The 23,573-nt window shown below is 50.7% G+C and overlaps 9 protein-coding genes across 9 annotated transcripts; 2 read left to right on the forward strand and 7 right to left on the reverse strand.

Annotated features, from left to right (window-relative positions):
• Nucleotides 1–1,896: 1,896 nt before the first annotated feature.
• Nucleotides 1,897–2,463, reverse strand: BDW70DRAFT_128211 (uncharacterized protein). Its single transcript, XM_073735402.1, has one exon. It carries the CDS (start codon nt 2,251–2,253, stop codon nt 1,921–1,923), a length of 333 nt encoding a protein of 110 aa, XP_073599795.1. The 5' UTR covers nt 2,254–2,463; the 3' UTR covers nt 1,897–1,920.
• A 355-nt stretch (nt 2,464–2,818) lies between these two features.
• Nucleotides 2,819–3,964, forward strand: BDW70DRAFT_156150 (purine and uridine phosphorylase; the record flags this gene model as incomplete). The annotated part of the gene is made up of 1 exon (XM_073740147.1): nt 2,819–3,964. The coding sequence occupies one exon, from the start codon at nt 2,819–2,821 to the stop codon at nt 3,962–3,964; it is 1,146 nt and encodes a 381-aa protein (XP_073599796.1).
• Nucleotides 3,662–5,323, reverse strand: BDW70DRAFT_128215 (uncharacterized protein). The gene is made up of 3 exons (XM_073735403.1): nt 5,140–5,323; nt 4,869–5,067; nt 3,662–4,809 (listed from the first exon to the last, which is right to left on the reverse strand). Exons 1-3 carry the CDS (start codon nt 5,224–5,226, stop codon nt 4,046–4,048), a joined length of 1,050 nt encoding a protein of 349 aa, XP_073599797.1. The 5' UTR covers nt 5,227–5,323; the 3' UTR covers nt 3,662–4,045.
• Nucleotides 5,324–5,408: 85 nt separating this feature from the next.
• Nucleotides 5,409–9,077, forward strand: BDW70DRAFT_81088 (ATP-binding protein). Its single transcript, XM_073744914.1, has 3 exons — nt 5,409–7,771; nt 7,832–8,021; nt 8,085–9,077. Exons 1-3 carry the CDS (start codon nt 5,507–5,509, stop codon nt 8,927–8,929), a joined length of 3,300 nt encoding a protein of 1,099 aa, XP_073599798.1. The 5' UTR covers nt 5,409–5,506; the 3' UTR covers nt 8,930–9,077.
• Nucleotides 9,078–10,015, reverse strand: BDW70DRAFT_81095 (uncharacterized protein). The gene is made up of 2 exons (XM_073744915.1): nt 9,888–10,015; nt 9,078–9,829 (listed from the first exon to the last, which is right to left on the reverse strand). The coding sequence occupies exons 1-2, from the start codon at nt 9,890–9,892 to the stop codon at nt 9,226–9,228; spliced, it is 609 nt and encodes a 202-aa protein (XP_073599799.1). The 5' UTR covers nt 9,893–10,015; the 3' UTR covers nt 9,078–9,225.
• A 1,709-nt stretch (nt 10,016–11,724) lies between these two features.
• On the reverse strand, nt 11,725–13,991 carry BDW70DRAFT_156155 (Zn(II)2Cys6 transcription factor; the record flags this gene model as incomplete). Its single annotated transcript, XM_073740148.1, has 5 exons — nt 11,725–12,294; nt 12,355–12,575; nt 12,628–12,917; nt 12,990–13,090; nt 13,140–13,991. 5 exons carry the CDS (start codon nt 13,989–13,991, stop codon nt 11,725–11,727), a joined length of 2,034 nt encoding a protein of 677 aa, XP_073599800.1.
• A 554-nt stretch (nt 13,992–14,545) lies between these two features.
• Nucleotides 14,546–16,332, reverse strand: BDW70DRAFT_169430 (CocE/NonD family hydrolase; the record flags this gene model as incomplete). Its single annotated transcript, XM_073742679.1, has 1 exon — nt 14,546–16,332. One exon carries the CDS (start codon nt 16,330–16,332, stop codon nt 14,611–14,613), a length of 1,722 nt encoding a protein of 573 aa, XP_073599801.1. The 3' UTR covers nt 14,546–14,610.
• A 251-nt stretch (nt 16,333–16,583) lies between these two features.
• BDW70DRAFT_147305 (RTA1 domain-containing protein) lies at nt 16,584–17,537 on the reverse strand (the record flags this gene model as incomplete). The annotated part of the gene is made up of 3 exons (XM_073738690.1): nt 16,584–17,035; nt 17,103–17,347; nt 17,455–17,537. 3 exons carry the CDS (start codon nt 17,535–17,537, stop codon nt 16,584–16,586), a joined length of 780 nt encoding a protein of 259 aa, XP_073599802.1.
• A 1,235-nt stretch (nt 17,538–18,772) lies between these two features.
• BDW70DRAFT_147306 (pyridoxal phosphate-dependent decarboxylase family protein) lies at nt 18,773–22,179 on the reverse strand (the record flags this gene model as incomplete). Its single annotated transcript, XM_073738691.1, has 10 exons — nt 18,773–19,090; nt 19,148–19,373; nt 19,449–19,738; nt 19,784–20,338; nt 20,388–20,496; nt 20,549–21,101; nt 21,162–21,253; nt 21,316–21,508; nt 21,578–21,953; nt 22,030–22,179. The coding sequence occupies 10 exons, from the start codon at nt 22,177–22,179 to the stop codon at nt 18,773–18,775; spliced, it is 2,862 nt and encodes a 953-aa protein (XP_073599803.1).
• Nucleotides 22,180–23,573: the final 1,394 nt, after the last annotated feature.

Genomic DNA, 23,573 nt, shown 5'->3' on the forward strand with positions numbered 1-23,573 from the left:
CATACTTCTTCTCCAAGCTTGTGATACTCGTGAATACAGGACAGCTAGTTGAAAACAATACTACCTACGCCCGTGACATTGCCCTGCATTTGAGAGAGGCGAATAAGTGTCTATATAAAGAGGGGGGATCCATAGCAGCTCCCTTCTTTGCAGCTTGATTAGCTGCTTCATTTCCAGGTATCTGAGCATGGCCAGGGACCCAGCAGATTTGTACCGAGCCACTGTTAGTATAGGGGAACCTTTCTCGCGGGGGCCAGGATGCAGCTAGGGAATGGAAGGGTTCAAAGACCTCTTGGGATGAGCCTGTAAAAGGTGATAGGAGTTGTGTGGCCACCTCGAGATTGTCAAGGCAGATCCAAAGATTGGTGGCAAAGCGAGCTGTGTATAGTCTAAAGGCTGCTCTAGCTCCTGCTAGGGCTGCTTCAGCTTCAGTGTCAAAAACCTCTTTATTCGGACCTAGGGAGAAGGAGGACTGAAGGAAAACCTTTCCAGACTTGTATAGGGCAAAGCCAGAGCCAGCCATCCCATTTGCTAGTTTTGAGCCGTCCATAAAGGCCTTTATATCAGTCTGGGGGAGAAAGGCATAGAAGTCTTGGAATTCTCTAGCGGGATCCTTGTTGGTCAGTGTAGTGGGGCCCTGATTCGCTGTTAGGCAGCCGCCCGTGTCTTATGAGGGAGCCAGGGGGCGTATTATAGTGGGTTTAGTCGCTCTGACTCTGGTAGAGCCAATACACGGCGTGCAAGGCGGCTGGTTGGGTGGCCTCTTAGGGCAATCCTCTCTGCTCTTTTGCAGGAGTGGGTGATGGGGGTCTAGCCGGCGGAGGCGAATTGTTGCCATAGCTGCTAGATGATCGAGCTCGATCTTTGCTGGTAGGAGCCCGGACTCCCGGTAAAGTGCGGGAAGTTGTGTTGTCCGGTAGACGGGGAGGATTGCCCTTGCCCCAGATAGTATTACCTTGGTTATTTTGTCCAGAAGGATTTCCAAGGCTGCGTAGGGTGTTGGCAACAGTCAAGGCTTTTGAAGCTAGCTCCTTGACATGACATTTAAAAGTGAGCTTTTTATCAAAGAGGACCCCCAGCCAGCGAAGGTAGGGTCATGCTATGTTCTCTGAGACTGTGACTAGGCCTGCTGAGACTGATGGCGTGTATCTGGGATCCCGGTCAGCCATGCGTCGGGAGAAGTGTTGTAACTCATATTTGTCTGGGGGCGAAGGTAATCCCTTGTGCAAGACCCCAGTCAAGGGCTTCCTGCAGAGATTCTGACAGGCTTTGGGAGTTAGTCTCTAGGGAATGGGATGTTGCCAGAAAGGCTCCGTTGTCTGCATATCCAAATCTAGCCTTTGGTCTGCCGAGCCAGAACAGGGGAGCCAGGTAAAGCATAAACAGGTAGGAGATATTGGTGAGCCTTGTGGTAAGCCGCAGAGTATTTTTTGGCTGGGTCCTAGTTCACCATCTAGTCGGATTTGAACTGTTCTTCCTGTAACGGAGGCTGTCCAGCGGACTAGTTGTCGGGCCAGCCTTGTGTGCGTAGTCTGACATGCATTGGCAGTAGCCAAGCAGTGAGGATTGTAAGCCCCAATGCAGGGGTCTACTTTGTTCATTTACTGCTCTTGGAACGGAGGAAGTTTGATGACATATAGCACTTGTACCCTTGTTAACCCTTGGCGTAGTATCTCTCGAATCACAGCGGAGATCAGATTATCATGGGCGTGTGCTGAGAATCCTTTTGCTACCTAGTACTAGGAAGAAATCTCATATATGCCTGCTTGTACTAAATATGGATGAATCATGCCATGGTATCAGAAAATTTTCAGTATGACAATCCAGCCTTCATTGGTCGAGGACTTGCACGCCGAGAAAACAGAGAATGCTCCTAGTAAAGACAGAAGCTACTATTTCTTTTGAGCATAGTAGTAAGTTTCACTTTCGAGTACCCCTATCCGCGACCTCCTCCTGATCTTTTATAACGCCCTCCTGATCCCCGCTACTGGACGGCTCCGGAGGCATAAGATCAGGGTTTGGATGGACGAACTGCTCCACATCCTTAATGTTACGCCCATCAACACCATAAAATATTTTCCCTAGCTGATTGTGGAGTGTAGGAGGCCATTCATCAAGTACTAATGCAATTTCGTCGGGGCTGAGTGGTTTATAGTCCAAGACATTGCGGTCTCCGTCAAATGATCGTAGAACGCCGTCCGTGGCTAGGTGTATGAATCCCTCTCCTGTTGGGTCCTGTTTGAGGGACTTCATTATTGCTTTTGCCTTGGGGTTGGTTTGACAATGGTCTTTGTAATCACTCTGGGTTGAGAGCTAGATGTAACTCATCTAGTGGATGCTAGAGGCACGTACCATTTTGATAGGGTGGTGGTGTGAAAGATAGTAAATTGGCGATAATGCATGAGAGGCCGGGCTTTGATATATATTGGATCCAGGCTCAGCTCTTGGCCGGGGGCTGTGTTGGGGAAGTGCCTGGTGAAAACTTGCTTCCTTCAATACCCTATTTCCTCTTACATCTCCTATAGAAAAAACTCCAGACAAGCCTGCAATTGCAGACCTTGTAAGACCTTTACACGATCTTGTTCCATGTGACCGCCACGGTCCTTAATTTTTTAATTCTTAATTTTTGATTAATAATTTTTTTTTTTCCGGAAGACAAGGCTGGATCCGCGCCTTACGACCAAGTTGGTGCTGCCTTGCGGGGTGATTACAGCCTCAACCTCAACCTCAACCTTTACTGCCCCGCTCCTGTCTCATACGCGTTTCACGCTGTCCATAGGTTCAGAGTTCTAAGATTAATCACCGAAGAAGGTCGACGATGGCATCAACACAAACTCTCACTCGCGATGACTACACAATAGCCCTAATCTGCCCGCTGCCCGTCGAACAAGCGCCCGTCGAGGCGCTCCTCGACGAAATTTACCCAGATCTCCCTACAACAACACTCGACAAGAACAGCTACACCTTCGGCCGCATGCATGCGCACAATGTCGTGGTCGCCTCCATGCCCAGGATCGGAAACACCAGTGCCGCCTCCGTAGCGACACAGGTACTCAACGATTTCCCTTGCCTTCGGTTCAGCTTGCTTATCGGGATCGGCGGCGGGGTTCCAAATATTCCTCACGGAATTGATATCAGGCTCGGTGATGTTGTTGTCAGTAAGCCCAAAGATGTGTTTGGGGGCGTTGTGCAGTTCCGGCAGGGGAAGGTTCTTGCAGGCGGGAGGTTTGAGCGGACGGGTCATTTGCAAGCACCGCCCGATGTGCTTTTGGCTGCCGTGGGGAGGCTTGAGGCGCTGCATCGGCGAGTAGATAGCGCGATTCCGAGGTTTTTGGCGGCAATGCTGGAAAAATATCCCAAGATGAAGGCCGGCGGGTACGCCTACCGAGGCGCAGAAAATGATCGGCTTTTCCAGGCGGGGCTCGAGCATGCTGAAGGACGCAGAGACTGTGAGAGATGTGATCCGACAGCCGTTATTCAGCGCGGAGGCCGGGATAGCCTGGACCCTGTGATCCACTATGGAACGATTGGGTCGTCGGACATTGTAGTTAAAGATAGCGCCCTGCGGGACATGGTGAGAGATGATCTGGGGATTATCTGTGTCGAGATGGAGGCTGCTGGGTTGATTGACTCATTCCCTGGCCTGGTTATTCGAGGTATCTGCGATTATGCGGATTCACATAAAAATGATATGTGGCAGCCTTATGCGGCGGCCGTGGCAGCTGCGTATGCGAAGGAGCTGTTATCTTATATACCACCCTTGAGCTACCCGCACCAAGACCGAGCACACAGCGGCCACACTGTGTTATATGTGAGGAACGCGAGAAATCTTGTGAATGGAAATATCTCTGGAGATGTTGTTGCAGGAGACAAGATTGCTGGTGATAATATCGGTGGTGGTAACGGCAGGGAGCCATGGAGTCATGGGGCCATGGAGAGGATAAATAATATGATGGGTATCTAAACGACTAAAAAGCATATATAGACGTATAAGAACATCCAAGAAATGATGAGATATAGCTTTCCTACACCTACGGGATTCGCTTCAAGGCAGGAAAGGGCAAGACTGCAGCCGCTGCACTGCTCGGGATGAGCTCATATCGATGACTGTCTCGAAGTTGGTTTGGAGTTGTCGGCTCATGAGTGGTCGGCAGCTAATAAAAATAGCCCTAATTGCCGTGGGAGCCTGACGTTTTCGAAGCTCATCATAGAGCTTGGCAAATCCTTGCGCCCACTGATACTCCTGCGCCTCCTTGCTGAATGTTGCTGTATCAAAGAGTAGATATACCTCCTTGATGCCTCCCAAAATAGAACCTAACAGATTGAACCAGTCGTCTACTCTCGCCGCCTCCTGGAGTCTCCGAGCTGCAAGTGAAGCGCCCCGTTCATCTAGGACGCCTGTTCTTTGCTGGAAGAGTTGCGACACAAGTTGTTTAAGGACATCTACCGTATCAAATAAGCTTGAGTCCGTGCCCTTTCGCTGGAGAACCCAAGCAACAGGTCTTTTCTCCTTTTGCAGTAATTCAATCATATCCGCGGCAAAGTCTCGGACCGTATGGCGAGTACGGAACGAGCCCCTGACTAACAACTGTGAAGAACCAACTTTTGCTGACCAACTTTGCAGCTGGCGAGACTTTCGCAAAAGGCACAAGGAACCACCTTCCTTCCGCCGCCGAACGTTGCGCACCTGGGTATAGTATCGAAATGTGCTCTGCGGATCGACCATATGTGGAAGCAAATCGGATAGCTTGACATCCGGGTGTCGCGTACAGGTGTCGAAGGTACCGGTATAACGCAATGTGTGGAATTCTGCGCGATGAATTCGGATGAGAGCTAGGCCCTATATTAGTCGAAATAGCGCTACTAACCTTCGAGGGCACGTCTGGTTTGTGGTAACCCGACGATGATGGACGAGGGCCTTGACAAATTATCCTTCAGCTCAGCGAGGATCATGCTCGACACAAGCTGACCGATCCGCTGAATATCGTCCGAAAAATCGCTCGGGTTCAGCCCGAATTCGTTGATGATCGCGGGGTCGAAGATCACATTGCGCATCTCGACCGTGATCTAGTCCACAATGGTGAGATTAGCAACGACGACGAGCTTTTGTTAGTGGAGGGGCTGAAAGCTGCAAATCACCTTATTCCCTCCGATCTGGTCCCCCGCGACGTTCCCGTTAACCAGGTTTCGGACATTGCGGGCATGGACCTCCATGTCCTTTGCCATTTCCCTCAGAGCGTGCAGATTTTGAGGTGAAGATTATGGAGAGGTGCTCAGGTCTTCTTGTCATCTTTAGCTCCAAGCAGTGCGAACACGACAGGGATTATTTCTTCCTCATTGGGTGTAGAAGCGCCAGCTCAGCGCTTACCCGTCACAGACCCCTTCTCACCTCACACTCCCAGGTCAGACAGCTGACACCCTTCGACTTGCTACCTATAAACTCCCAGTTGTCTTTCATACGACCGTCCTGCACGACAACCCTCGAAGGTCACGCTGTATTCGCTTCATGTCGCAACCGCCCTATAATAATCCGGCTTTCTTGCGCAATCCTTCCCTCAGCTTCGTTAGACGTCGGCTCCAAGCATCATCACCCCAGGGCTCCGTCGCTAGTCCCTGTTCTCGTACTCCACCATCAAGCCATCTACCCTTCGTTCGAGACCCTTTGTTTGAGACTTTATCCACCAGAAGTGCCATAGCCGCCAACGGCCTCGCAGCACCTGGCAGTGAAAGACATCGGCAGCACTCGGACTTCCCTACGGAGGTTGAAGAAACACACGAGGAAAGCTACGAGATTGACAAGGAGGAGAGGGGTTTCAACGCCCCGTCGGGCTCTTACTACGAGGAAGAGGAGGAAGAAAAAGAATCAAACGTGCCGTCAGACGAGTACGACGAGGAAGAAGACGACGGTGAAGGAGAAGAGATACCAGAAGATTCAGTATTACTCGCTTCCCCAGCATATTTTGATAAGCAACGTGAAAAAGAGCCTGCCGCAGATAATCTCCAGCAAGGGCTTGAGTTCCTACAACCACCGTTCCTCGAGGCCGAAGGACTCACCGAGACTGTCGATTTTTGGCTTGGGGCAGATAAATTAGACAGCAATCCATTCTCCTTCTGGAAGCATACGACTATATCTGAGGATCGAACTACTGAGAGTGGTTGGAGCCGGAGACAACTTGCAGGCGTTCTTCCACATATTGATCGTCCAGGTCTGGGTCAACAAATAAGCCCAATACCAGAACCGGCAACAGAGCAGATATCAGACTCCTTTTACCAAAACCTAACCCCTCTTGCACCATCTGGACCTCCGCTTGACTTTATTGAATTGGAAAACCCAGACATCCTAGAGAACTTCGATTTTGATACCTTCTTGAACACAGATACGGATACCGCTGGCTTCGGATTTGACCCGTCGATAAGTTATCCAGACGAGGTTATGACTCCAGGAGATACCCAGGGCCTGCCACATTCGATGCGAGGGGGAAGCCAAAATATTACCCAAGAGAATTGGACTTCTCAGTTTGAGCGTTATGGCTCACTATTGGAAGATGGTCCAACTGATAGACTCGCATCAGGCGCTGATTCAGACAACGATTCACCTATTGAAACCCTCATACAATCGCCATCTGAAAACAAAGGTTTCAACGGCCACCGAGATTCTGTGCCCGGGGAGCTGCCGAGAACGATTTCTGGCGACACTGTCGACAAGACGGAAACTGGGCATCTTGAGTTCCAGTCTCATTACAAGCAGCTAATAGACCGCGTCAGGGCCCTCGAACAAGAGAATATGCTGTTGAAAAGTTGGATTGATCCGGATTCAATCCATGGAGGTCGCCCATTTTGTCAAGTTGTCTACCGATTCAAATGTGATGATAGGGTTTTCTTCAAGCCTCCGATGTGGATTCGAGAGGCTGGGAACCGCTATTATCTGAGAGGGAGTTCTTTTGCCATGAAGTCAACGCACTTTCTGCAGCAAAGCAGCAATCTAGCTTTTGTTATCTACAGGACCTACAATTCCGAGGAAGCTGAAGCTCCTGTGAAAGTGGCTGGCGAGGAGCCAGATCTTCCACCTCTTCCAAAACCTGATTTTGAAGCGGTCTTCTTCGCTTCAGACGAGATGAAATTGGCTATGCAGGCTTACCTGGAAAGTCAATTGAATTTTAGGCATCTCTTTCCTTCTTTTGATATCTCAAGGGAGATTCCCTCTCCCTACCTCTTCTGGTATTGCTTTCGATTTTCATATAGCTCGGCCCCCCTAAGCATCCCATCCTCTCAGCGAAATCTTATCAAGCTATTTGCAGACTGGGTGAGCATCAATTACGGAGCAGAATATAAACACACGGATAGCCAAATTGCACGAGGGGTCATCTCTTGTCAATCGATGAAGTATCTCATACGGCCTGGTGACCCTCTCGTTTTCCAGAGTAGGGGTTTGCCCCAGGCTTACCAAGCTACATCATGGGTTAGCCCAAAGCCTACACAAAAGTACAACGCGAAAAAGGAAGACCAGTTTGACAAGACATGGGAAGTATCGGCGTGGTCTTATGAATTTGACGGCGTCTTCCACCAGAAACTCGCGATTCTCGAGATTAACCTGGATGTCGAAAACCCGGATGAAGAAGTGGCACTTAACTCACTCGAGGTGACACCCCTTGACTACACAAGCCCAGAAATGCGCGAAAAGCTCGAGCGCCGGGGGAAGACATTCTGGGCATGTCGCAAGAAGAAGTTTATTTCCTATAGTGGAGGCGATGACATTGATTCGCTCAACAATGCAAGCCCCTTCCGTCTTCTGACCCGGTCTCATCATTAGATTATCTAACTAGATATTCAGAACAGTGAACGGTTCATGATCGACTTTCCAACATACAGGCAACTCCATCCCGAGTCGAAACCACCGCCCACAACAAATCGCATAGAAATCTCCCGCGAGCGAATGAATAATGATGAACCGCCCACAGGACCCGAGATTTTTCTCTTCCCGCCACGCATCGTGGGATTCAATCTCCGACGCAAGAAATGGGGTAAGATACCTCTCCACCTTTCGAGTCACAAGATATTGTTCTGCTCTGACCTCAGATGAACAGTGAACTTGGAGGTTGACCACATCAAGGAAGTTGAATGGAACAAAAAGGCCTTCGAGAACCTCGTCATTGACGAAAAGACCAAAGAGCTCGTTCAAGCGCTAATAACCAACCGTCTCAAAGCCGAACAGGGAACTGACTTGATCGATGACAAGGGAAATGGGCTGACCATCCTCTTACACGGCGGGCCTGGCACTGGTAAGACATTCACTGCCGAGAGTGTCGCCGAACTAGCAGAGAAGCCTCTATATCGGGTAACCTGCGGTGATATCGGAACACTTCCGGAGACTGTCGAACACTACCTTGAATCCGCTCTTCATCTAGGGAAGATCTGGGACTGCATCGTGCTGCTTGACGAGGCAGACGTCTTTCTACAAGAGCGCACATTGTCGGATTTGAAGCGCAACGCCCTCGTGACAATCTTTCTTCGCATTCTTGAGTACTATGACGGCATCCTTATCTTGACCTCCAACCGCGTTGGCACCTTTGACGAAGCATTCAAGTCGCGCATCCAGATTTCCTTGCACTATCCAAACCTCACTCGTTCCCAGCGATTCAAAATATGGCGAAATCTAATAAACCGCCTAAAGCGGCTAGAAGATCCGGATATCGATTTCGATGATATTGAGTGCTATATCAGCGAGTTGGCAGACCAGGAGATGAACGGACGCGAAATTCGGAACGCTATTACGACCAGTCGACAGCTGGCCAAGTTCAAGGGGAAAAGCATGTCTTATACGGACTTGCAGCATGTGCTTGATGTGTCGAGGAGGTTCGATAAGTATCTTTTCAGCCTAAAGGAGGGCTTAACAGATGATGATATCGCTAGAGAGACCGGGATTCGATGATATATAGTGGCTCTTATCGGTACTGCTATTATAACCTGGCAGTTAGAAGTAACGTCCTGAGTTGTTTAAGGGAGTTCAGCAGGTTGCTGGTCCCTTAGGTAGAACGGACGAAGTTTTTTACACATGCATATTATTATACTATAATGCTTGAGGTAATTCATCCATTCAGCTCATACCTTTCGCCTGGCTGGCTCTCGGCTGCTGGCATTACCTGAACAGGTAAACCTGTACTCTTGTTGGTACTTTCGAGTTCTAAGACGCGCCACTCTCTCGTTTCTAGCTCAGGTATATCGCTGTCATCCTTTCACACCTGGCGCAGTTACTTCACTTCGGAGACGAGTGAGATAAACCCACACTGCCGCGATGAAGAGAACAACTGCAGCACCAACGCCAGTACCAATTCCGGCTTTTGCACCTGTCGAAAGCCCTCCGGAACCCGCTTCATCCTCCTGCACCTCATTGGCTTCCTCTGACACATTATTTGGAGCTGGGGTCTTCAATGCAATGTCCGTGCCCGCTGTTGTTGTCTCTCCTGCTGCCATTGTAGCAGGGGCAATGATTGTAACAGTATCAGGTTCCTGCGTTCGCCCAACCAAGAGAATTTTCCTCGCGTGAGGGTCCGTCCACTGTCCGTCCTTAATCGCATGCATCAACATACCGATTGGAATCGTTTCGCTGGGTCGGACTGCCGGAAGGAAGCTTGGGGGCAGGACAGTCGAGCTCTCCGTTGCGTCAACGTTGCTTGTGTTGGAGATGAGCGTGTTGGTCTCGCCGTCAATGACCAGATACTCGAGATTTATCTCGAATTCACCGTTGGCATCGTCATCTTCCTCTAAGTGCCAGGAGACTGTGAAGAGTCTGTTGGAATGGCTGCGCTTTCGCTTGGGAGCTCCAACCGAACTGAGTAAAAATGTGTTAGTTGTCATCAGGAATTCCTCGGATGGATGTAAAAACATACAGCATAGCACAGCTGGTAGAGCACTGAGAATCAGGCAGAAGTGTAGAAGCATATTAGCTTCATAATCGTTATGATAAAGGGAGCAAATTCACAAGCAGCAAAATTGCAGTTCGCGCGCGACGCGCTAGGTTGATAAGCTAGTTGCCCCTGAACGAGTCACGACAACAGGAAAGCCTGGAGGCAAGCTCATAACTGTTTTTGCGCCAGGGTCTACTGGCGGCGCAGTTAGGGCGCATATTTAGTGCTCTAAGGAACTAGTATGATTGGTGAGGCTCCACGACATCGGCACCATGTTTGATTGCTGCTTGGCGTTCCTACTGACGAATCTATGGGATTATGTCATCCTGGAAATCTGACTATTTAAGACTAATCTGGTCGTCATGACGCTTTTTTAACTTAGGGGTATATTTTCCCCATAAGTTACGAGTTGTATGCCTCAGGCATAAATCTAAGAATGTCGTGTATCAGGCACACCAAGCGAGCAGACGGCCAAACTGGTCAATCAGAGACATAGAGGTCTTGACATTCCCAGCGAAGCTCGTGAACCTAGTCGCTTCAGAGATTTTCGATAGGACATCTGCAACATTAGTCTCACCAGGCATATGGAAGAGTTCTGTTAGTCCTTCTGAATATCGCGTATAAGTAAGCATCGGTTTCCAACCAACAGGTGGTAACTGGAATGCCTGGTCTTGAGACCTGAGACAAGGCAGATGCACTGTCAGAAGACATCTTGATTGGCTGGCCGTTCCAGATATAAAGAGCTTTGAAAGTCTCAATCCATTGGCATTGAGACTGGGTCAAGTACCATGTGAAATGATCCAAGGAATGGATGTTGGACTGATTAAGATTGTTGCGAGCTCAGTAGGAGGATGGTCCTCCCGAGCATCTCCCGTTGAGGGTAAAAGAAATTGGCAAGGATGTAACAGATTGTGGCGTGAGAAGCATATAAGTAATCTTGATGAAGAGTTCCGGCTCACTGAAAGATTGTGTCAACTGTCATAAGCTTTGGCCGGCCGGCTCTAGAGACAATTGGGTCTCTGGATGGACCGGCTCCGCCTTGCAAGATGCCTTATCTGAATAGCCGGATGTCAACACTGTGGGTATCTGTATCAAGGCGTCCATTGCAGGCCGTCGCTGCACGAGACACCTACCCGGTCATGGTGATTCGGACTTGAGGTTGAGTTCAGCTATTGTGTATGCGAGAGCCTCGAAGATGCCCAAAACTGGATAGAACAAGAAAAACCTGGCTCTCCTTCAATGATAATTGATATACGAAAGCTAAACTGAAACGGCTCCCACTCGCTTACTGACCCACGAGCATTTCTTTTGCAACAGGATGGGTTGTGATCATGTATTTTTATACTGCTTTTCTGATTTCAAATGAGATTGCATGGATGTGAACTGCAAATGCAGCTTCGCATTCCAGTTTTTTGATCTAAAAACGTATGCAAATAATTGTACAGGGAGGCCAAATTAGTCTGACAACCAAGATCTTCTTCGATTGGTTTAAGCACATGCCGAGGCTAACGTATGCATACATTTAGACTCAGTAGAATTACGACTTACGGAATGTGGATTGAAAACAAAACAACCATATAGGTGGCAGGGCAGGCCACAGAATAGGTGCTCAGGTGCTCGAGGGGATTCGATTTAGGCTCACGGTTGCCACCAGGCGCAAGCGGCTGGCTGACTTGGAGGAAGTAGAAGAAGACCTAAGCCTATGTTGGGCTAAATTAGGTTATAACTTCGAGCAGCTCTAAGAAGTTTGCCGCGCTGTGGTAGCATATAGGACACCCAGTGTTATGCCATATAAACCATTGACGGGATCAGATCTGATCTATGTGGTTGGCATTAATATAGGTATTGACATGTCGGAGTTGCAGACCATGTAGGAGGGCTGGGAGACCGGACAGACAGGTGAAATTGAAGTGGGAATGGAGTAGTCCGGATAGGAGCTGGACATAAACGGGGAGGATGCGTCGACGTCTAGGCCGCCTTGAACATATGCAGGTGCAATCTGCCCACACGCAAGACCAAGACCCGCGTCTAGATGCAGATCCATACTAAAGCCCGAGTCCAAGGCCAGATCCAAATTTTTCCAAGATTGTGGGGGTTCAGCATACGGCATTTGCACCTGCATATTGAGCCCCAGGAACGTGTCATCGGAGTTGAAGCCATCCCAATCTCGCTCAGGCTCAACGAGCATCAATAAATCCCGCAAGCCCTGTATGCGGTCTGCAACAGCTGCCTGGCAGGACATGAGGGAAAGATAGGCGATTCCTCGCCTGATATCTGCCAGGTAAGCTTCTTTCCTGTAGCTGTCCGCGGAGCTGCCAGATTCACACAAAACTTGGAGAATCAGCGACAAGCAGGCGCTTTCAAGGAAGAGGCCGTTTGGGGGGAGGTCCTATACAAAAATGTATTAGCTACTAAAGGGCGTTCTCAACCACGTAGGCTACGTAGGTACCTTGAGAGCAGACCCCGTGGAGTGGAACGTCTGGCCAATAAGCGAAAGGAGTGACCTTGCGGCATGCGCTGCATGCGGACATGCTCGCTCCAGGATCTCGAGGTACTCAGGTGGTATGTGTATGCCGGGTGGTGATGTCGATTCCTGATTTCGCGTGCGCGTGTAGAGCAGCTTGAGTGTTACGAACGGGCGAAAGAGGAGCAGATTACAGTAGTGGAAGACTAAAAGTGCATGAATAAAGGCCGGCGAAGAGTGCTGATAAGGACAACTTACGAACACAGACTAGGATCTCGATCTCCAAGGCCGCAGATGCGGACAGTGAGCGGCAGCTGGCGGAAGTTTGGTCCAGGAAATGGTTGAGCCGGGCATGGAGCGCGTGGGATGCTCTTGCGAGGGAAAACAGGTCTCGATCTTTGCGTAGCTTTTGGTGCATTGACTGGATTTGGGATGCGATGGTGCCGAACTTGCTGATGGCGGACAGGGCAGGGTGGGCGTTTTCAGGGAGATGGACGTCTGTATCGGGAAGGAAATTGGATGCCCGGCCAACGCAGAGAGAAACGTAGCTGACCGCATGCCCCGGCTGTTAGCGTCTTATTTGAGCTTTAAGTAGGTAGCAGGTAGGAAGGGTACTGTACCGCTCGAAAGCGACCAGCATGATCAACGTCGGCATCTCGTCTCTCGTCTGTAGACCGGAAAGCCAGCCGTTGCCGGAAGCGGACAGGTTACGCTGGAGTCGCTGAAGGATCGAGTAGGACACCGTGTACTGGTTGAGATGGAAATAGTACTGCGCGTGATGGGCTGTCAATCAGCGTGTCGATCAAGGCAAGGTAAGTACTTATCTGAAGCAGGCCATGCTGCACGGAGGCAATATCCGTATCAATAATGGGCCCCGTCCTGGCGCCAGGGGCAGATGCATATTGAACCGATTTCTGATGTGCATACCGTGCAAAGTCGTGGTTCCCAGTGCACGACCCCCCGAGAGCAAGGATGGCCAGGACATTGGCGCGGTCGGCTGTATTAGTTTCCATGCAGCCAACCACCCCATAGAGATCGCAGAGCGCGGCTTGCAGGGCGTCCACAGCCCGGAAAGGATTCAAATTCCACAAAGAAGAGACGTAGATGTTGAAGGATATGATGGCCAGATCCGGGGGTAGAAACTGCAGGTCCGCGTTGCTGGCTGTGGTGAAGGGGAGTAGGTCCCACGGCGAGACTGTGTCGGAAGCGAAGAGCAGGGTGCGGTCACGGAGCAAGTCAACTGCACATGTAGGCGTAGGCGGATCTTGGACTGAATGGAAGAGCTCGTGGAGCAGTTGGTAAATAGCAAGGTCGGTGGCCCAGCTGACGCTGACGCTGACCGTTCCCCCGACCTCAGAGGGGGCGGCCCGGCGTGAGATCTGGAGCGGAGCGAAGATTCGGTCAAGAACGTCATCATAAACATCCTGTCTGTGTCGAATTGGTGCAGGGTGCAAAGGTAAAGGGACCGCCCCTGGTCGTCGACGCAGTCTGTCCCGATAGACGCATGGTCTGCCCTGTTTTTGGCACCGGCTGCAGGACGGAGTGCGGGCATTGCACCTCAGCTTGGCAAAGCGACATGCCTCACATGCTTTGTGGGCGTAGGGAGCGCGCCTGCGTTCCATTTTGTTCGGGGGGAGTAGAGAGGCATTGATCAGGAGAAGGAAGTCTCTGGCCTGGTAACAGTGAAAAGCAGGATAGGGCCCCACCCAATTCCGATGCATTTTCAGTCTAGCCCTAATAGTCTTATCTGATGCAGTCTATACTACTTGCACTGCCACAATATGGACCTCTAGGTGCCTCCACCGTACCAGGCAACAGCGTCACTGGGCAGGTCCAAGCCCTGCCCTTGATTCCAGACCATCATGGGAAGCAGAATGTCGGCCGAGTCGGCGTCGGTCCTACATTTAGACAGTCTTTGCTGTAGTTGGATGTGGCCATTGCCGTTGGGCGAGAGGCGCCAAAGTCAGGTGCAATTAGGGTTTCGCTTCACGGTTGGCGTGGTTGAGGAGCCTTCGACCGATCTTCTACCGATTTCTTGTACCAGTCCACATTATTCTGAGAGTACCAGAAACGAAAACAAAGATGAAATTTCAAAGTGACAGACGTAATTGTTATTTCAACCTCTACTGAGGCTGCACTCGTTCTGCTAGAACTTGATACAACCGCGGTTACCAGAGACGATACGCAGCGTCCGTAGCACTAGCATATCTACCCGAACCACCCATCTAATCTTCACAAAACTCAGACCGGCACTACCGGAATTTGGACATAAGAGCCGTACTTGCCGCCAGTATGCACGATGTGAGAGCCATTGTTGCTGCCAGAATCAGCCCCCTGGACAACCAACCGCAACTGCTGCCCAGCATGAAAGTAATATGCATTCGGGATAAACGCCACATCAATAGCTACAACCTCGCCGGCGCACAATTTCCGCGGGCTCTTAAACGACTGTATGGGGAAGAAACTGGTCGACTTTTTGTGATCCAGATCGCGGAGGGACACTCGCAGGCGGGCCTGCGTGCCGCGTGTAGAGCCAGCAGCCACGAGACACTGGCTCTGAAGGTCGACGGTGCAGGCCGGGACGTTTTCCAGCAGATTGCCGTCTTGATCGAGCTTTTCGAGGGTGAGAGAGAGGTCCATATCGTCTGCACCGGAGGCTTCGACAAATAGGTGTGCTGAGAAATAGCCGATCAGCTGCATGTCTTGGGCGAATGTTGTGACAAAGGTTGTGTTGCCAGTCCTGGCATGGTAGGACGCCTCTGCCTCGAGAGAGAGCGGATGCGTCGACAGGGTGTGTCGGGCTGCATCCAGATGCAGCTTCCTGTACTCGGTGTGCTCGATGGGCCACTCATTGGCACTGAGGCGACGGTTCGAGCCCCCGGCATCAGTGACAGCCGCACGCACTCTCGGAGTCAGCTCCCACCCATTGTCACTCCCCTTGAGGAAGTAATCTAGGAACTGTAGCGCGTCTTCCTGCCACAGCGGATTGTACATGTCGTTCCACTCCTGCGTGTCATCGATGCGCAGCCACTTCTCTGTCGAGCTGATGCGGCGGTATCCCTCCAGCGCGCCCTTGGTGTGCAGCGGCATGATGTTATCCGCAACAACATACGCCGGCACCTTGATCTTCTCCAGGGCTACGCTCTTATCTTCCCAGTACGCATCCATGTACGGATGCGTACCCGTCATCAGGTCCGGTCTCTCGACCTTTGACCCCCCAATCAGAGCCGTCGTAATGCTCGCCGTGATGCCGAGATTGGGAAACCCACCCCACATTACATTATCGCGGTAGTAGTCGCTAAACCCATCCCAGGGGACAATAGCAGACAGATGGGGTGGGCTCAACGCGGCAACAAACCACTGCGTGATTGCAAGCCAGGAGGCGCCGATTGTTGCCACCTTGCCTGTACTCCACGACTGCTCCGCGATCCATTCAATAACATCGTAGCCATCCTGGGCGTCGACCGAGCCCCAGAAATGGATCTTGCCCTCGGAGCGATACGCCCCACGGTTGTCAGGGTTGACAACTGCATAGCCGCGGCATGTGTAGGCCGCTACGTCTGCACCTTCAAACTTCTCGTACCCTGACACCCAGGCAGGGCTTACTCCGGAGGCGACGAAGGTGGCCGGGGTGCTTTTTCCGTAGGGGCTGAAGTTCACGAGAGCTGGGAAGTGTTTCTCGGAGCTATTGGCAGGCAGGAAGACATCGGCGTAGATGACCGTGTTGTCACGCAGGGTAATGGGGACGTCGCGCTGTTTGAGGACATCGCAGGGTAGAGGGCGTTGCGAGGGTGCAGAGGTGGTGTTCCTTGCCAGGAAGATGTCCTCTTGACCGAAAGGGTAGGATGCAGGGACTGAAGAGGCGTTGGTAAAGATGACGTCCCAGTCAGAAGGGTATTCGGCGATGGCCGCTGAGAGAGCAGTGTAGGTGGTGAGCAGAAAGCAACTGAAGAACAGAAACATCTTTTCTTATGTCAATTTCCAACCTCATGGTATTCATGCCATGACAAGAATCAATTCTACTTTTTATGCTCCAGACCAGATTCAATGGTGGCTGAGCAGTCCCACCTAATTCCGATGCCCCCATCGGCCCTTGACAGGCTCGGAATTGGGTGGGCCTGTAAACTCTGCATCCTCTAGTAAATTGGGCAATAATGCTATCAAGGGGAGATAGTGAGACATCTTCAGAGACTGAATGTTTGATTGCGACTAGCCTACAGCACATCACCCTGGCACCTCTGCGCTAAATCCCTCAGCATCACGCTCCTAGGGCCCTGCTCCAGCTCCTTCTTCCCGACATCCTCCGGATAAAAGACATTGAAAAGCAGCAGAGTGAGAACCATGAGCGCCGCATCGAAGACCAAGACGTAGTACTCGTGCTGCAGCAGCACACTCTCCTGTCCGCCCACATACTCGGCCAGCCGGAAGATCGAACGCAGCAGGATCATGAAACTGCCCGCGTATAGCACGACAAGATGCAGCTCCCAGGGTACTAGTGCCAGGCTGCCCCTTGGATTTGGGCCAAGACTTGCAACATGCCGTCTGATCCTGACATGAAACACCCCGGATGTGACGACGAAGAGTGCAAAGAAGATGACCTGCACGATCAGCCCGATTTTGATCATTCTTTCGCCGCTGCTGAAACTACTTGAGAGAGAAGCAGCGCCTAGCAGAATAATAAGCGTCATTAGACCAGATAATGGAAATCAAGGTGGACAGGAGAGTATTCTTACCAGCCCCCTGCGCAACAAACGCAACGACATCCCCAATCAGAAAGACCTTTGTGATCCAACTGGGCCGGATAATAGCAAAACTTTCGCCCTCTGCCCACACGACTATCCGCCCAAACTCCATATACACACTTGCTGCGAACAGGGACGGCGCAACCAGGATAAAGAGTGTCTGCACGATTGCGGGCGTCATGGCGTAGTCGGGAGCTTGGTTGGCGGAAATCGAGCGCTGCGTACACATCAGTATTCTGTATCAATGGAAGAAAAGGGAGCATACAGTGATATAGCCAATGACTTCGACTGAGACCATCAGCTCTGTCCGAGTTCAGAACAGAGTTAGGGCAAGGCAGGTAACTTACACACACCACCGGTCAGGAACGGAACGAAGAACCACGTCCTTCCTCGCCACAACTGAACTGCATGAAGCACGGTTGTCATGGCGAAGAGGACGCAAAAGGCCACGGCTGCTGGGTATGACGGCTCGTAGTCGTAGATGCCCATGTATTTGACGGCCATCGCTGCAAAGGTCGATGCGGAGAGTAAGGGAAAAATGAGGAGAATACTACTGACATGAGGTCAATTGAGAAAAGGTGGGGAGCGTGACGAATCTTTATATAGAGAATAGGTGAAGCCCTGGTGTCCTACGTAACATCTATTCGCTGAAGTGTTTCTCGTACCGAAGCGGCACAGCCTCACTAGAATGGAACCCACAGGATCCGGACCGGCCTTGTGGGGAGTGATATGAGTACTTCCAGTCGCTTTGGATAGAGCAGTAATTACTGGATGAGCCAGTCTTGCTGCAAAGCTTTTGGTCCGTCGTCTGGATCATCTCCAAATAGAATACTGAACCCACTCGCACTGTGAAGCTCACACTGCTTTCTTTTCTTTATCTGCAATTTATCTGTCAGCTCGAAGTTAACGGACACAGCTCTCAAATGGGTTAGCTTCTGCCGATGAGGATTTGTTCATGCTAGCTAAGTCCAAGCTGCTGCAAGTGCAACTGAAGAGGAGGCAGCTGTGGTTCCATGAATAATCTCCAAAAATTGACAATGATATGCTGATCCGGGGGAAGAGGAGAAGAGCGCGAAACAGATTATAGATCAAGCTAAGAACAAGGAAAGGACAATATTTACAAATCATGACCACGAATGTTAACTGTTGGCAGTGTAATTACTTCCTTTATAACATAGCCTAATTTATGATGCTAGTTTGGTGCTGGATCACCAGATATAGCATACACAAGGGCGTGTAGAGTTCTAGTACCCCTACAGGTACCGAATGATAGTCTGGAGCAAGTCTCTTGTAATGATTCGGCACTGCTTCCCCAGCAGGTTACTGCCAGAATCGTATGAGATCCTTCTCATCCCTTCAGAGCATAGAGCCCATGGGGTATTAGTGTATTTAGCTTGTTGAAGTGTCCAGGTGGGTTACATAGATATGAAAGGGCTGTGATAGAGCACTCAGCCGACGGCCGCTGGGTCTCCATACCAGATTAGAAAGCAGAAACTCAGCCCATGTATTGATGACAGCAACGGGGCACTTCTGTAGCTATGTATCAAGCTAGAGCCATGCTACCAGACAGATATCAAGAGGATTATGGCCTCCGTACTAATAGAGCTTATAAGATAACGGTTTGAGCCGTTTCCAGCCAGTAACAAGCTCTGTCATCTTCATCATCCCACACAAACCCCTTCCAGACACTGAAACAGCTCCCGCCATTGCTCGCTCTCTTCGTCACCCAATGGTTTATCAAACGGGTCCTTATTGACACTTTCAGCATCGACCAGCACCTCACCCTGCAACAAAACGTCGCCGCTCGCAAGCTCCGGCCCAAATCCATCCAGGGAGTCCGGCAGGAGGTTTGGCCCATCATCCTCCGCCCGCTTGAGGTCCCGCCATATCTTGGCTTGGAATCTCTGGCCTGGCCGGAAGAAGAAGTCATTCGCAGGGTCCATGTCACTGGCCCGGGTTGGGAATGGCTGCATCGGTGCCTCGGGGGTATTGGTGAGACAAAGGAGTGCGCCTCATGCGAGTTCTTCGCCTTCGACATCGGTGTCAAGGAGTTCTTCGCCTTCGACATCGGTGTCAAGGTTGAGTTTGACGTTTGCGGCACCAAGCTCGATGTTAGGGGATTTGACAAGCACGTGGGAAATGTGAGACTGAGAGCCGGACCCATAGATGTAGAAGGGCATGTAGGTTGATGGATAGTTCGGTTCACGGTTTCGGGAGTTCAGGGATCGGTTCTTGATGATTTGAGTGATGGAAACGGATATGCTAGTTCCAGTGTTTCTAGACGAAGATATTAAATCAGTCTTGCCGTCAGAGCACGAGTAGAATGGGAGGGCTCACCCATCTTTATCGACCAAGTTCCCTTGGAATGACACCTTTTTATGATTCTTGACCTCGTTTAACAATGTTTCAAAACACGTGTCCGTTGAGGTGTTGAGATAGATAATCCCTTTTGCTCTGGCTCGTGTATATGCCTTATGTCCAGGCTTGTCGAATTTGCCCTTGAGAATAAGCTGACGCCGAAAGCGGGCTTCCTGGAAGCGTGACCGATAAATAAAGAAGATTTCATCTGTTCCTTGAATGTAGAAGCGGTGGGTATCGGGCTTGATGGCGTTGCGGTCACGACACACCTGGGGATGTTAGAATATCGTTGGCAACGCAGAGGATAGGCCTACTTTCACTTCCTCCTCCACTACTTCCCGGAAGCGCCTAATCAAAGCGTCGATTAAATCATGTTCTGTTGGAAACGCACTCATGACCACGTTGCGCAGAACCATTAGGTTCTGTTTGGACCGCGCAATTCCTAGACGGTCCATAAAAAGCTCCGCACAGTGCCCATACTCCTCGTGCTTGAATTCTGTGGATGTCAAGTAAAAGTCCTTTTCCAACGGCTTATCATTTGGTGAGCTGATGGAGAGCCTTTTCACCACGCGCAACATCAGGTAATTGGCTTCTTCAATGTCATCATTCAGGCGTCCGTCTTCGTATCGCCAGTTGAGGGCAAAGGCGTTGATATTGAGGTCGGATCCCAGAGCTCGCAGGAGCGACATTGTGTGCAGCGTTTTGTCATTGGCAACAATGTCCTGATTGGACTTGGGTAGGATCTGCTCACGGATGAGTCGCTTTTCGGCCTCAACGTCGCCTCCATTTACCTCCGATGGGAGGCGATTCAGGGCCACGCAGATGAAGGAGTCATCTTTGGTCGTCATTGCGGCCCAGTGAGCGGCGAGCTAGAGACAGATCAGTCTATGCAGATTGCGGTTTGACAACAGTGCTTACTCGAGTACAGGTGAAGGTGGCTTCGCTCAGAAGCGCCCCATATCCATTCTGATCTAGCCCGACGCACTCGTTCGCAAGCCACGTCGCCATGGCCGCTGCACCTGGCTTGCTAGCTTTGGGTCAGCGATGATCTCCGTCATCTCGAGCTTGACTTGACACACCTTCCTTCGACTCCATGGATCCCGATATTGGTAAGCGAGCCCCGTCCAATATAGGGACTCGTCCACGTCACCAGGGACCGCATGCGCTCGTCGCGATAAGCAAGGGCCCCCGCAGGGTATGGGATATACCCAGCCTTGTGCGGGTCGATAGTGATTGAATCTGCGTATTTCATGGCCAAAAGATCTTCTTGAGTCTCTACCTTCAGGCCCAGGTCTGGAACAAAGCCCTGATCGCTGGTCATCCCTTTCAGCGGGTCTTTTTGCTTCCTAAGTTTACGGGGAAGCATGGACGCAAAGTATCCGCCCCATGTTGCATCCGCGTGGACGAGAAAAGACAGCCCTCGCTTCTGAAACCGTTTCCGGATCCGTAGAATCTCGCTGAGCCGGTCGACTGCCCCTTCTTCAGTAGAGCCTATGACGGCCACAACGGCATAGACGGCTCGTTCTTCACGGAGGCATTGCTCGAGCTTGCAGACCAGGTCAACTAGGTCGACCCTTGCCTCCGCGTCGACTTGAATTCCGAGCATATTCTCGGAGCCGATGCCGGCAACGGCTATGCCCTAGTCAGCCGTGCCATATATGACGACGGGTTCAACCAACATGGATGCCTTACCACCTCCTTTAGGCCACGAATAATGACGGGTATTCGAGAGCAGATACCGGCTGGGCTTCTTGATCTGAAACGCGTCCTCCAGCTTATCCTTGCTGGTCGTCTGGATGTTATACTTATCCAGGGCCTGCTCAATGTTGTTGGCGACACACCATACTGGTCGTGCAGCATTTTTGGCAGGTCGAGGACAGTCTCAGGCTTGAGATTCAAGAGCTCCCACGTTGACAAGCTTGCGAAGTTTTTCTCTGCTCCTGCACACGTTTTGACAATGAAGTCATTCCTGGCAAACTGGAGGTCTCCTTCCGTGATTGCTTGAAAGAGCGACAGCGGATAGAACTTCAGGTTGCGGGCTCATTACATAGCAGATTCAGTTAGCATGAGTAATTATACGTGGATCTGGTCACTTTAGAGGCAACTACCGACCCAGATAGACTCCAGGTTCGCGACAGTCCCACCGCAGGTGATATGGGCCCATCCTGCCGGCAGATCCTGAACCCCTTTCTGGGTATTATATCCCAGCAGTTCACAAAGCTGCTCGCCGGCCAAGATCTCAGCCGCTGTCGAGAATGGGCTCGCTTCAATTGCCACGTTATTGGGATTATAGAGCATCGTCATAAAGTACCCGAGAAGCGATACCATGCTGAGATCCGTACACATGTGCGCCTGGTACCGAGGAGACCAGAACGGCACAGATTTCTCACCAAGTAATCGGGCGGCCCTACCTACTGTCTCTCTAAACTTCCCCGTGAGGCGTTGGAACTCGGGCAAGCTCTTGACCTCGGGCGGGATGAACTTCTTGTCCTGTCCAGAGGAGGATGCTGTTACAATAGGGCACTATTGTCGGGTTTGGCTTCCTTATAGTTTCACTGACCGGTGGCTGGGGAAAGTAGTTCTTCCGAGCAATTTCGAGCTCTGTAAGGATAGTTGTGATACTGGTCTTAAACTCATCAATATTCTCGGCTTCGGGGCCGATGAAGTAGGAGCTTATCGCTTGGTGAGTGATGTCGCCGCGGGCTGTCATGTTGGAACGTTTCAGGTAGTAGATGGAGACTGGAACGATGTGCTAAGAGTATCTGAATCGCCAGATATTCTAGACGGGGGATGTCGAAGCTATATGCGACATGAACTGGCTTATGTTAGAGTGATGCAATAATCTCATCTTTGTGCCTGTAATATGCTTGTGTGAAGAACCACGGCATACAGAGGTGTGGTGATGGTGGCACTTACACAACGAGCGCTCTTGTTATTGGAGTCGGGAGCCACAGTAAACGATCGAGACTCAGGTAGTCCTATCCAGATGTCACCTTAGCGGAACCACCGGGTTCAGCCGCTGTTCTCAAATAGACTTCGTCATGACCCTGTTACTATGTTGCATCCATGGACCTCCGCAGCTGTATCTGGGACCATGGGAGACAAGTGTTTGACTGCCGAACCAGCCTAAATTCACAGGAGCGTAAACCTCATAGGTTGGCAGACACAATAACAGAGTAAGCGGCAAGTTGCAATTTCTTTGGCCTGGCTCTCTGAGTGGATGTTGCACTTGGAAGCCCGCAGTTGTCTGAAGACATTATGGCTAGGTGCTGCCTGCGCTCAGGCGGACTTGGCAAGGCCATGATTAGTTATTATCACTTACCCATATGTCTGTCACTTCGAAACTGGTATTAGATAGCTGGAGACTAATACTATGATAATCTGGTGGACAGTTCAGACCTTTGATCTGACAGGCGCCCGTTCCAGGTATCGGTGCGCGCACTACATCAAGCGTAGACATCCACGCTGCCTTATCTAAAAATGATATGAGTTCTTTCTAGGTTTCTTATGAAGATGCCATGCTCGTAGGCATTGAGACGTTGGGGCTCTCTAGAAATGATAAAAGGTGATTAATGAGGCTAGGTCAACGAGTTGCTTATTCAAAAAGTTGCTTAAATGGCGTCAAGGTACAGAAGAACTAGAAGTCTGATATATATACTAGCGGTTCTGACTACGATCCCCTAAGAAATAGACTATCTACATGCTGTACATCACTTCCAGGTCTCCGTTGTCAATCCATGGGCTGGGACTAGCTAGCGGACCGGACCAATATATTCCTCCGAGCCTCTGGCAGCCGGTATCCAGTGAGCCCGTCTTCATGGATGAACACTCGCTACGTGTAATCCATCCTGACCATGGAATGGAGGCCTACGGTAGGAGACACTAACGTATTTCCCGGGTCCGCCGTGGAAAACTATGCTTGCTCAATTTTAATGTACTATACAACAACCAAAAGTGATTCAAATTGAATAACCTAAATTCCATAACGATTAGGACAGCTGGTTCTCTTATGCCACTGAATATTACATTCTGAACATGTTGGTGGAGTACGTTTAGATATACCTAAACTTTGAGGAGTATCACCACCAGCATCCCCCCATCTTG

This window comes from Aspergillus foveolatus (genome assembly GCF_047715535.1).
Source record: "Aspergillus foveolatus strain CBS 279.81 unplaced genomic scaffold BDW70scaffold_4, whole genome shotgun sequence".
Taxonomy (NCBI): domain Eukaryota; kingdom Fungi; phylum Ascomycota; class Eurotiomycetes; order Eurotiales; family Aspergillaceae; genus Aspergillus; species Aspergillus foveolatus.

Excerpts from the sequence above, each read along its gene's own strand:
- BDW70DRAFT_128211 (XM_073735402.1), bottom strand. The coding sequence starts at position 2,253 with ATGAAGTCCCTCAAACAGGACCCAACAGGAGAGGGATTCATACACCTA.
- BDW70DRAFT_128215 (XM_073735403.1), bottom strand. The coding sequence starts at position 5,226 with ATGGCAAAGGACATGGAGGTCCATGCCCGCAATGTCCGAAACCTGGTT. Across the intron at positions 5,068-5,139 it reads ACCAGATCGGAGGGAATAAG|ATCACGGTCGAGATGCGCAA; the intron begins GTGATTTGCAGC and ends ATTGTGGACTAG. Across the intron at positions 4,810-4,868 it reads AACCAGACGTGCCCTCGAAG|AATTCCACACATTGCGTTAT; the intron begins GTTAGTAGCGCT and ends TTCATCGCGCAG.
- BDW70DRAFT_81088 (XM_073744914.1), top strand. The coding sequence starts at position 5,507 with ATGTCGCAACCGCCCTATAATAATCCGGCTTTCTTGCGCAATCCTTCC. Across the intron at positions 7,772-7,831 it reads ACATTGATTCGCTCAACAAT|AACAGTGAACGGTTCATGAT; the intron begins GCAAGCCCCTTC and ends CTAGATATTCAG. Across the intron at positions 8,022-8,084 it reads TCTCCGACGCAAGAAATGGG|TGAACTTGGAGGTTGACCAC; the intron begins GTAAGATACCTC and ends TCAGATGAACAG.